General features: G+C 50.8%; 1 protein-coding gene across 1 annotated transcript in view; it reads right to left on the bottom strand.

Annotated features, from left to right (window-relative positions):
* Positions 1 to 439: 439 nt before the first annotated feature.
* The window catches only part of HIPK2 (homeodomain interacting protein kinase 2), a 120681-nt gene continuing 109624 nt past the window's right edge, over positions 440 to 11496 (bottom strand). Inside the window, 3 exon segments of the mRNA NM_001014769.1 lie at positions 440 to 910; positions 2076 to 2233; positions 8244 to 8488. Coding sequence (NP_001014769.1) covers positions 440 to 910; positions 2076 to 2233; positions 8244 to 8488 — 874 coding nt within the window.

Below are 11496 nucleotides of genomic sequence, written 5' to 3'. Positions count from 1 at the left end.
GCCATATGAAAATAATCTTTGAGAAGTTCATAGATAAAGTTCTTCAAAAACTGGGGCCCCACCCCCCAACTTCCAGGAATCTTCTGTCGCTCTCTTCTTCTCCTTTCCAGTTTGGTGCAGAATGGGTTCGTGAGCTGTGTTTTTTGTTTACCGACGTTTTCTTTTTTTTTCCTTTTTCTTTTTTAAAATAAAAAGCATAGATTTCCCCCTCCTCAATCCCTTCTTTTTTAAAATGTCTTCTCTGCTCTAAGGTCCCCCCACCTCCTGGTTCAAGTTTTCTTGGTGTCCGTCCCTGCCCCTTGCTCCCTGCCCACCCTGCCCCATTGCATTGTTTGTGTGCCGCGTCTTCAGTATAAAAAGCTCGGCTCCCACCTCACCCCTCCACCCTCCTCCCTGCTGCCCCTCCTCCCTCCCCTCCCCTCCCCTCCCCTTCCAGTGTTTATATGTAAGGGTACTGGTTGACCTTGGCGGGGCTCAGTGGGTATCCAGTGTAGACGGTGGAGGCTGGAGAGGCGCTGATGTAGGTCTGGTGGGCAAACTGGGCTGGATACTGACTCGGGTGGATGGTGGGTGAGGGCAGGACCCGGGGGCCCATGCTCACGGGGACCTGGTGGACGATGCTGGCCGGGTAGGCAGTGTGCTGCACGGTGTGACGCGCTGAGCCTTGGGAGGCCACCAGGTGGGCCACGGTGCCGGTGGAGCCCAAGGCCGCGGGCGCCGTGTAGGTGTAGAGGTGGGGCTGGGCAGGGAGGTGGGCTGCTGCAGCAGCGGCGGCCAGGTGGGGGTGCACAGTGCCGTGGCTGGGGCTGTTGTGCGGGAAGGAGTACGGGGCCTGAGCCATCGTGGGAGTGATGTAGGCCTGCTGCCGGCGGTGGCTCCCGGCGCGCTCTGCGGTGATGTGCTGCTGAGCCTGGAGAAGGAGAAGCACCAGGAGAGGGCTGCATTGGGGGCCAGACACGTGGGAGGGGAGGAAAGGGAGGAAGAGGAGAGGTGAGGAAGGAGGGAGAAGGGTGAGGGAGGAGGGAGAGGAGGAGAAGAGAGAGAAGTAAGGAGGGGGAGGACAGTGAGGGGGTAAGGGGTAGGAGGGAGGAGGGGGAGGAGGGAAAGAGAGAAGTGAGAAGGGGTAAGAGAGGAAGGTGGGGTTGGGGGTGGGGGGAGGAGGGCCAGGGGAGTGGGAAGGAGGGGGAGGAGGGGGGGGGAGGAGGGGGAGGAGGGGGAGGGGAGGAGAGGAGGAGGCCAGAAGCCACAGGAGTGAGGGAAGATGCCTCCCCTATAGGCTGGGAAAGCAACATTAGCCTGGACTGAAGAAGGAACCCTGTCCCGAGCCCCCAGCTGGATGACACACAGATTAAGCCAGTTTGAGGAGGTAACAGGATGTCTCCAAACGGCCTACTGCAGCTATGAAGTGTCAGAGGAGCCACTCTTTGAGTGACAACTGCTTTCTCCCTCACTGTGAGATCTTGTTCTCTAAAGTCCTAGGCTCTTGGACACTTTGCTGTTTGAAGTTATATTGGTACAAATGAAAGAGCCCTCTCTTCCCGAGAACCAGAGTTGTGACGACACAGAGATGCGGTCTCAGTTTACCAAGTGCACCACTTCAGACGAGGGGTTTCTGAACATAAGCTCCCCCACTGACGTCCCCTCTATGGCTTCTGAGGAAACAGGCCCCTGAGTCCACTCTGCAATTCGGACCTGACGTAGACCCTTTACACACAGGCCAGCTCTACCGAGGAGACTCTGCCTTCATTTATAATTCTACCGAAAGGCCACCCACCTGCTCCAAATCCTCGCTTGCCCTGGGTTTGGGGTTCCCCGTGTGTGACCTGGCCTCCCTCATCACAAAGACCCACTAGCCCAACTCTGTCAGCCTGCCAGTACTCTGCTGGTGTCCTGGTCTGACGGGGCCAGGACACAGTGTTTTACCCACAGTGGGAAGAACTCAGAGGTCCCCGGCCCTGTGAGCCGGGGTGGGTGTGGGCCCACCTACAGCCACCCGCTGGGAAGTGGAGGCACGGAGGGGCCTCGGTGATGTGCGTGGTTTGCAGGCCGCTGAGGCCAGGTCAGGCGGCACTCACCTGGCTGAGATTGAGAGGCTGCTGCTGCTGGAAATGCGGTCCTGGCCGCTGCTGCCGGTAGGCGATGGCTCCGGACGAGCTCCCTGAAGAGTGACCGCTGGTGGAGGTCACGTTGCTGGAGGACTTGGACTTGTAGGACGAGTGCTGACTGGCGTTGACTGTGTGGGAAAGAATAAGGGGTCACAGATGGCTCAGAGGTCCCCCTGCTGCCCAGAAGACCCTGCCCCTAGGGGAAACAACAGTGGTCTCCTAGGAAGGAGTGTGTTCCCAAGACCAGCCAATCAAATTAGCCTCGTCTCCCCAGATCCAGCTAAGAGTCGGCTCTGACTCTGGACTGGCCACTGGGCTTTGGCTTGTCTCACTGATTGGGAGCAAGTCCCAGCTTGTTGGACTTAGAATTCCTGTCTGGTGACACTGAAAAGCACAAGGAGGCGCTAACGGAGGAAAGGAGGAAAGGTCTCTCTCTGTAGCTCTTCGTGCCCCATCCAGAGCTGCAGTGGGGTTGTCTGCTGCGATCCAGAGACACAGTGACACATAAGCAGAGTATGGATAATGGGGCCTCAGAAAAAGAACCACACATGTCCTGAGGAAAAAAATCACCCATGGCTGCAAGTGTAAAACGGGCAAGGCTGGGGTAGAGGATGCTAAGTATGAATGAGGCATACATCACAATGAGCAGGCCCTTGATGTAACTGTGTTGGATCAATTCCATTACAAATCCCAGGATGATGAAATCAAAGTCAAAGAGGAGATGGCTGGGGCCAGTCAGAGAGAACACCGATTAATTGCTCAGGGAGAGAAACATGAAGAGCAAAAGTTTGGGAAACCAGAAACTTGGGGAGGGGATGGGAGATTGGGGTGCACACTGAAGCCCAAGAGAAACCTCCCTGCCCTACAGGCAGCAGCTGTAGGAAAGAGAGAGCTGCCCCACTGGGGATGGAGGCAGTGAGTCCTAACAGAGACCCCAATCTGACCGTGCATTGGCACTTGAGGGTCCTCCCATCCCACCCACTAAATTAGAACCCCATGGCGGGGGGTGCTTGGGGACCTGAATTAGCAACACATGCCCCATGAGAGGAACCAGCCAGGCCCTGGTGTACGGAGCTGTGCAAAAGCCAAACCTGTAGAGGGTCTGGGTGGCTCAGTCGGTTAGGTGTCTGCCTTCAGCTCAGGTCATGATCTCAGGGTCCTGGAATCGAGGCACCTGTTGGGCTCCCTGCTCAGCAGGGAGCCTCCCTCTCCCTCTCCCTCTCCCTCTGCCCCTTCCCCACTCCTGCACGCATTCTCTCTCTTTCAAATAAATAAAATCTTAAAAAAAAAAAACCCAAACCCAGTTAGACTCTCAAAGGCCCTCCAAAGCCTGGAGGATAGGGAGGGGGTGGTGGTTTGGGGGATTCCCTGCCCGGTAAGAGCTGGAGAGCTGCGAATGCTGGCTAGCAGCAGAGCTTTGGTGTCTCCTCTTCACTCAGCCACGGTGCCACCTTGCTGGAGTCAGAGTACTTGCTGTTCTGTAGCAGGTCACAAACTGTGCCTGGGCCCTAGCTGCGGATGCTGCCTCTCTGCTCCTAGTTCAGCTCTCTGGGCATTCTGTGGTAATTATTGTGAGGGAGAAAGCCTGAGCTCCAGGTATCCACAGCTTGAGTCTGGAAGTGAAGAGCTTAGAGGAGTTTTAGGTGAAATGGCGTGACAGAGCTGGGCACGTGCCTGCTACCACCATTGCGGGAACAGGGAATGGGGACCAGGTCAGAGCAGTGAAACCCCAAATAAGGGACGGGGTCCTGCAGGGGACCAAGACATTAAAAGAATCATTTCCTCCTGCTGAGATGAATAAAGTGACAAGTGTGGCAGAAGACAGGTGCTGATGGTCAATCTCCTGAGGTACGGCTTGCAGCCATGAGGGACATTACAGAACTCTGGTCAGTCTTGCCCAGCTGCTCTCAAAGATCCGCCACCCTGGAAACAGTTCTAGTGGTCCTGTCTGTGCTAGGTGAGTGGGAGGGTGCTTCGGAGTATGGGTGGGCTGGGGAGCCAGATGCCTGTGAGGTCCAGCCACATGGTCTTGATCGAGTTAACCTCTGTACTTCCATTGTCACATCTGGGAAACTGGGAGAATAATGGTAACTACAAACAGGGTCGTCATGAGGTTTATGTCAATTAATGATTACGGATTGCCTAGTTATCTGTCACATGTTGAGCTCTTAAAAGCGTTACCTGTGTCAGCTATTGTTAACATCTTGATTATTGAGCCCTGTTTCCTGGCTAAAGCTGGTGCTCAAGGAACAGATGTCCACTCCAAGCTGAGGCAACCAAATCCTGTCTCCTGGAACTGGGAAACTGGGAGCCTGGGAATCTCTGGGTCAGGGTGAAGTGGTGCTCCAGAAAGCAGGTGTGTGGCTTCCAGTGGTCTAGGTCCTGGGAATTCTGGGTCCTGCTCAGCCTGGGATGTGGTTGTTGAAATTTCCTTCAGCCTTCTTGATTCCTTCCAATGAATTATGTGTCTTAAGGCAGCACAGAGTTCATTCTGTTGCCTTCTAAAAGAACCTCAACTCACCTAAGGGACCCAAGAAGGTTATGTGAGCAATCCCCAAGGCTCCTTCCCAAGCTCCCAAAGGAGGGGTGAGTTCTGGGAGAAAACTTGCCTGCACAGCATTTGTCCTGACTTGAACCCAGGCAACACCTGGGAGCTCCAGTTGTGGTGGTGGGGGGATAGGAGGGGCTATGACCTGGTCACACTGGGACCTCTCTGGGCCAACTGGGCACTGTGATGCTGAGGAAGGCTGCTTTCCTGATGGTTCTGAGCCTTGGATGACTTTGTAATGAACGGTATATATTTGTGTTGAGAAACACCACAGGCTGGGGACGAGTAGGCACCAGCATGAAGTTCCTGCTTTTTACTTGTCACCAGAAGGACTGTGCAGCATGTCTTCACAGGGGAAAAGAAATCTCTCTTTACAGGGAAAGTTATACCATGGGGCTCCCCAGAGACAGCAGCACTGGCTGCTTTAGAATCAGTAGCCTTACCACAGGGAATAACCCCCCCCACACACACACACCCTTTATTCTTTTTTGGTCAGAAACATCCCTCCGAGACTCTCAGCTGTTCAGATATCACGCAGTTCTTGTGGAAAGGCAGTGGGGGTAAGCGTTCAGAGCCGCCCCCTGCCCACGAGCAGTGGGCTGATGATGGAAGTGGTTAATGTAACTTGAAAGGCGTGAAATGTGAGCTCCACAAAGCTGTCTTCTCCTGCCTTTGTGGTTTCCAGACACAAAACTGCTGTGATGCTGACAAAGCCAGCCGGTCCTCAGTCTCATCACCTGTCTTCACTAGGGATTGGATGAGGTGGTCTAAAAGTTTCAGTAACTCTCCTCAGAATTGTGTCACCTTCCACAGAATGGCACCAGGACCAAAGGCCGACAAAGCTCCAAGCTGGAGGATTTCTAACGTGTGGAAATCTGGCCACTCTCTCATGCTGATTTAAGAGGCCAAGAAACATTTAGCACCAGCCACCCTTAAAAACAATTAATTTGTAGATGACCTCAAGAAGATCTATCTTGAGCCAATTCTTATAAACCATTACCCATATTTTAAAGGGAACGTTACAGTTCCCCCAAGGTGTCTCAGAACAGGGGCATTCTCAATGGAACAAAACTCACAGACTTGTGCTGTAGGTCTCAATCTGTGATCTAAAATCCCTGAGGTCACACATTTTTGAAATTCAGAATTTCAGATTTTAGAAAGGTTCAATATATTAGGTTATGCCCCACAGAGTCTTGGGCACCGCCCTGTAATCAAAGACAGGAAGGTTTCTGCTCCAAAACCCAGGGATATTTTACTAAGTGGCACAAATGACTATGAGGAAGAGACTGTGAACAGCTCCTTGCTAATCTGAGTTGGGCTTCACCACTAATGAGTTTGCTATAAACTTAAAATTTGTTTTTTGGAGAGGTTTTTTTAAACTTAAAAAAATTATTTATTTGAGTGAGCGAATACAGGAGTAAGGGGAGGGGCAGAGGGAAAAGCAGGCTGCCCACTAAGTAGGGAGCCCCAAGGGATCATGACCTGAACTGAAGGCAGATGCTTAAACTTAACCTACTGAGCCACCCAGGTGCCCTGGTTTTCGGATGGCAGATGAAGAAGGACTATATCCTCTTTCTGCTCAATAAAAGGGTCAGGCTTCCTACAACATGGTCTTGAGATGTTTACTGTTAATGAAGTAGGAGAGCCCTTCACACCAAGCTGTATGCATTGCAGGTTGCAATCTAATTTTTTTTTTAAGATTTTATTTTTTTTAAGTAATCTCTACACCCAGCGTGGGGCTCGAACTCACAACCCTGAGATCAAGAGTCATACAGTCTTCTAAGTGAGCCGGCCAGATGGCCCCTCGAGGGCTACAATGATAAGCCAGCACATGTAGGGCTTCTTGAGGACTCGAGGGTATTTGGTAATAAAGACTTAAAGGGTCAATTTCCATATTTTGAGTTAGCAAATGTTATCTTTTCCTCAACTGATTCGCCAGCACTAACATCCATTGGTTTTCCTTTCCTACCTTCTCCCTCACATCCACGTGTCTCCCATTGCTTCTCTCTCTGGGAAGTTACTACGGTGTACTGCCTCCAGGTGTGAAAACCCTGACCAGCTCCTGAGGGACGGACAGTCCCTTTTTAGCAAAGTCAAGCCGTCTTTGGTAAGAAACACTGAAGACAGTCCAGTCTCATTTTATTCAGGCTACAGGCTCTTTGGAAACTCTCTACTCTATTTATCCATTCATGAAACAAAATTCAGAGGTGATGTGGCTGTCAGAGGGAAGCCACTTCTGACAGGGGTGAATCAGTGTAGCCATCTGGCTGATGACAAGGAGTGGCTGCTTCTAAGGCAACAGGGCTGTGTCCCCCTATATTGGGTAAGTTGAATCTGTAGCTCCGAGGTTTTGACAAACATATTTAATACTTCAACAGTGACACAACATATGACGGAAATGATATCCTTTGCCATATCGAAACTTAAAAATGTGCGACGTATATAGTTTGAAACAATTATTTCAGGGATAAATGAGTAGAAAAGTCTGAGGGCCACTGCTCTAAGGAGTCCTGTCTCCTGGGTGAACAACTTTGTTTGCCTTACAGATTCCTTTGGTTCTAGAGAGTGTTCTTCCTGCCAAGGTTTCTACTAAAACCCTTGCCTGGGTAGAGATAGAGGGTTCTGGAAAGAGATGTCCATGTGTCCCGCACTATGTGGACTGGCCTATGGTACTGGGCTGGAAAAGCCCCGAGAAAGACCCCATCCTGAATTCTGCTCTTCACTTTCACGTCACTCTCAGTGGCAGAACCTGAATGGCCCATGCCCAGCGGGTCTTACATGGTGGTGACCACCCCAAGAAGGATCTGAGGTGACATAGACGGGGGTCCTTCCTGATGACTAGTTCCCTGAATCTAAACAAAATCTTTTTTGCCCGGTCATACCTCTTTCCTTCTAAAGAGTGCTATTGTGAAGGTGCTGCCTGCCTTGAATGGCCTGATGACAGTTCATGGCAGAAAAGCAGATGGCTTCTAGTTTATTCCCTAAATTCTTCCACTGGTGAGATACTACCAAAGCTGAGGGGAGCCACTAATCTTATTTGGAAGGTTACGCTCTCAGCCTTTATTCTAGTCCAATTTTCAGGCCTTCGTGGGATAGAAGGGCTCCTTTTACTCAAGCAGCGTGTCAGGAGATAAGCACACTTGTCACTACGACCTGTCCTCCCAACAGCGAACTCTGAGGGGATACCAAAGTGGGCCTATGTGTCACCCTCACCCGCAGGACTCAGAGAAGATTCTTCCCACACAGGAAGCTGCTCTACCACTAGGGCTTCTTCATGTTCAGTCGGTCAGGAGCAGCCTAAGCCAGGAGGGAGCTGGGTGGCTTTTATTTCATATTTATGCACCTAATCAGTGTGAGATCCACCGTAAAGGCAGCGAGGGATTAATTATAGAATAAAAAAGTGAAAACTCCGCTTCTATAAGGTGACAGTAAACAGAACCCTACCCTGGCTGCTTGAGTGTAATCCTTGGGTAAGGAGCTACAGTAACCTGGGGCTCACTAGTTCTCCCACAACACGGCCACTTGTTGGCAGAACCCAAAAACACCGGCCTGCAGACAGGTGCTCCTGGCCTGCCCCGGCCCCAAGTTACCTGGCACCAGGCTATCACATTCCACCAGCACTTCGCTGGCCTGGGTTTTCAGGGGGGGCACGATGATAGTTCGGGGGTTCCCAGTGCAGTGGTTCTCCAGGCTCCCCTTGGCGTCACAGGCGTTGCCGTGGTGCCCAGCGCGGTGCTGCACGGAGTAGGGGCTGGTGTTGCTGGAGGAGTCGGAGTACGGAGAGTCGTGGACTGTGACACAGCTGATGACGTTTTTCCTCTGCTTGGAGACAGTGCTGAAAACGGAAAGGGAGAAATCAGGATTGTGAGGCAGCTGTGAGGTGAGACACCAACCAGCATTCCAGAACCAGCCATGTGAGAAGCCCCTTGGTGCTCTGGGACACGCGCGCGCGCGCGTGTGTGTGTGTAGGAACGTGACATCTGCTCTCCGGACCCTAATGTGGAGACTAGGGACACAGTGTTGCCCATCCAACCAGCAGGGGGATGTGTGAAGACACGAGAAGGGCTGGAGTTGGGTCCCCGGCACTTCTGGAAACGGGAGAAGCTTCCAGATGGCCCTGGGTTCTCCCCCAGCAGGAGAACTGCAGGGGAGGTGCCTATAGCCCACAGCTGTGTGGCAGCACCTTCTGAGCCACCACAAGGGGACATCCTAGCATGTAGAGAAAGCCCAAGAAGACCTTGGCAACCTAAGGCCCCGGTTTGCAGAAGGACACCTCTGAGAGGAGAGCCATCATCAGCTTAGGTTCAGGGCCTGGGAGATCCGCTGAACTTGGGTGCGAGGGAGCGAAATGTCCAAGGGGAAGCAGGATGCAGAGAGAGGCGTGCATGAAGAGCGGGGTCTCAGGAGGCTGACCACACACAACACAGTTCAGAGACACTGGGAGAGAAAAACTGGGAGCTGGACACCACACCCTTTGCCACCTCTTTGCTGGGACGTCATGTGGAATGAGTGGGTGGTGCAGGCTGCCAGGACATCTGAGGGTCCCCTTCTTGAGGGGGAGGCCTAGCCCCTCTGCAGCCTCCCTAGAGCAGGAGCCCAGGATCAGGGAGGGGACAGCACAGTGTGTAGGTGAGGTCAGAAGGGCTCCCTTGGGGATGACGCCTATGAGAGTGTTGCTCAGCAGCTGTGGTTTTCCTCCTGTATCGGAAACTTCGTTCTATGCTGATAGGGAGGAACCAGCTTTGGATGGCTCCTGGCCAGCACATTTTCTTTCTTGAGATATTTATGTTGGTGTGGCTACTTTAGGAACCCATTCTGGCTGCCTCCAGGGCAGGTGGGTGGGATGATGGATACGGAATTTGTTGCTTATTGTGAGGGTTTTAAAACAAGATCTACATCTATTTTTATATATTGATCATCTATTTTTAAGAAATATTGATTGCCTAGGTAAGACAGGGTCAGTTTCCAAATAATTTGCTAAGAGAAGCAGCTGCTATTTATGGAGGGCCTAATGGAACCACCACCCCCACCTCCAGGTGTCTTGCCCAAGGTCATGTGGCCAGTCACAGGCCAGACTCTTTCCAAGATAGATCTCTGCCACCCTAAGGGCAGCAGAGAAATGGGCAAACTCGAGAGCCCCAGGCAGCCGGGCAGAAGGTAAGTGGAAGGTCATCCAGGCTGCTAAAGGCTAGAGGGGCTGGGAGGTGAACCCACAGAAGGTCTGAGCCCCTGCTCCCTGAAGCCTGGCACTACTGACATCTGGGCTGAAATATTCTTCCAGTGGCTGCACATTTTGTCCTTCCTGGTTCAAGGTAGAAGAGTCCCTTCCTTTTTTTTTTTTTTTTTTTTTTTTTTTTTTTTTTTTGAAGAGTCCCTTCCTAACTGTGTCCGTGGGTCAGAACACAGGCCCTGCAGCAACTACTTCGCAGTTGCTGGTTGTATGGCCTTGGGCAGCTAGCTATGCAACCTCTGAGTGATTGTCTGTCTCATGATCAAACGTGGATAATGACACTACCTACGTATATAGGCTTATTTTGAGAAGTGAGAACATACAGGGAAGTGCTCTGAATAGTGTACATATGAAAGTTTGTGGCTATTATCACTGTTACTGGTTGTGCTACCTCATTTAACATGTGAAAACAGGATTGCAAAAATAGATCCAGGCAAAGGGGATTCTATCAAGGCATGGATTGGATGGAGAAGTTTTTAGTCTATGAATAAACCAGAAGATTGATATGAAAGAAATGAAAACTCATTAGTTAGATATCTTGGAGATCTGTGGTAGGTGCCACAGGGGATTCCTGTACAAAGAGCTATAATACATGCCTCTGCCCTGGAGGTGATTAAAATTTCATTGGGGGACTGTATAAAAACATGACAAGTTAAACAGTAGAAGCTTTAAAATAATCGGTTAAAGAGAATAATGGATGTCACAAAGCCTTCTGTGATGAACTGTCAAATGAGTTGTACCGGTGACAATTGCTAGGAACTCAAAGGCAGATGAGGAATGAAGTGACTGCATATATTTACAGCTCTTCATATTAACTTCGATAAAACAGATACATTTTAATTAGTAAAGACCTATGCTTCCCACTTATAACAGTTGGAATGCAAAAAATCCCCATATGCTTGTTTCTCAAAAAGCCACATAATTACCATATGACCCAGCAATGCCACTGGAGGTATTCATGCAGAGGAGGGGAAAGCAAGGACCCAATCAGATCCTTGTATGCCAGTGTTCACAGCTACATCATGCATAAGAGTGTAAAGGTGGAATTAACCTAGGTGTCCATCAACAGACAAATGCGTAAGAAAAATGTGGTCTATCCACACAATGGAATTTTAGCCATAAAAACGAATAGAGTTCTGATATGTGCTACAGCATGGATATACCTTGAAAACGCGCTAAGTAAAAGAAGCCAGACACAAAAAGGACAAACACTGTGTGATTCTACTTACATAAGGTATCTAGAATAACCAACCTCTTAGAGAAGGTAGATTCAAGATTACCAGGAGCTGGGGAGGGTGGGGCATGGGGAGCGATTACTTAATGGGTACAGAGTCCCTGTTTGGAGTGATGACAAACTTCTGGAAATAAGTGGTGATGGTTGTACATGTTGTGAGCGTACTTCATGTCACTGAAACGTATACTTGAGAATCAGAAAAGCAGATGGGATTTGTGGGGGGTGGAAGTGGGTGGGGGGCATGGAGATCTGGCATAAGAACTAGGACATGGGGCACAAGGAGAAAGTCCCTGAGCCTGGAAAGTAGGGAGGAGGAGTCCAAGAGAAGCAAGAGGATGTGGAAAGCTGTGGCAGGAGGATGTGGGGCCGCTTTCTGGGG

This window comes from Canis lupus, chromosome 16 (genome assembly GCF_011100685.1).
Source record: "Canis lupus familiaris isolate Mischka breed German Shepherd chromosome 16, alternate assembly UU_Cfam_GSD_1.0, whole genome shotgun sequence".
Lineage (NCBI taxonomy): Eukaryota > Metazoa > Chordata > Mammalia > Carnivora > Canidae > Canis > Canis lupus.
This window is presented reverse-complemented; position numbering and strand designations above follow the sequence as displayed.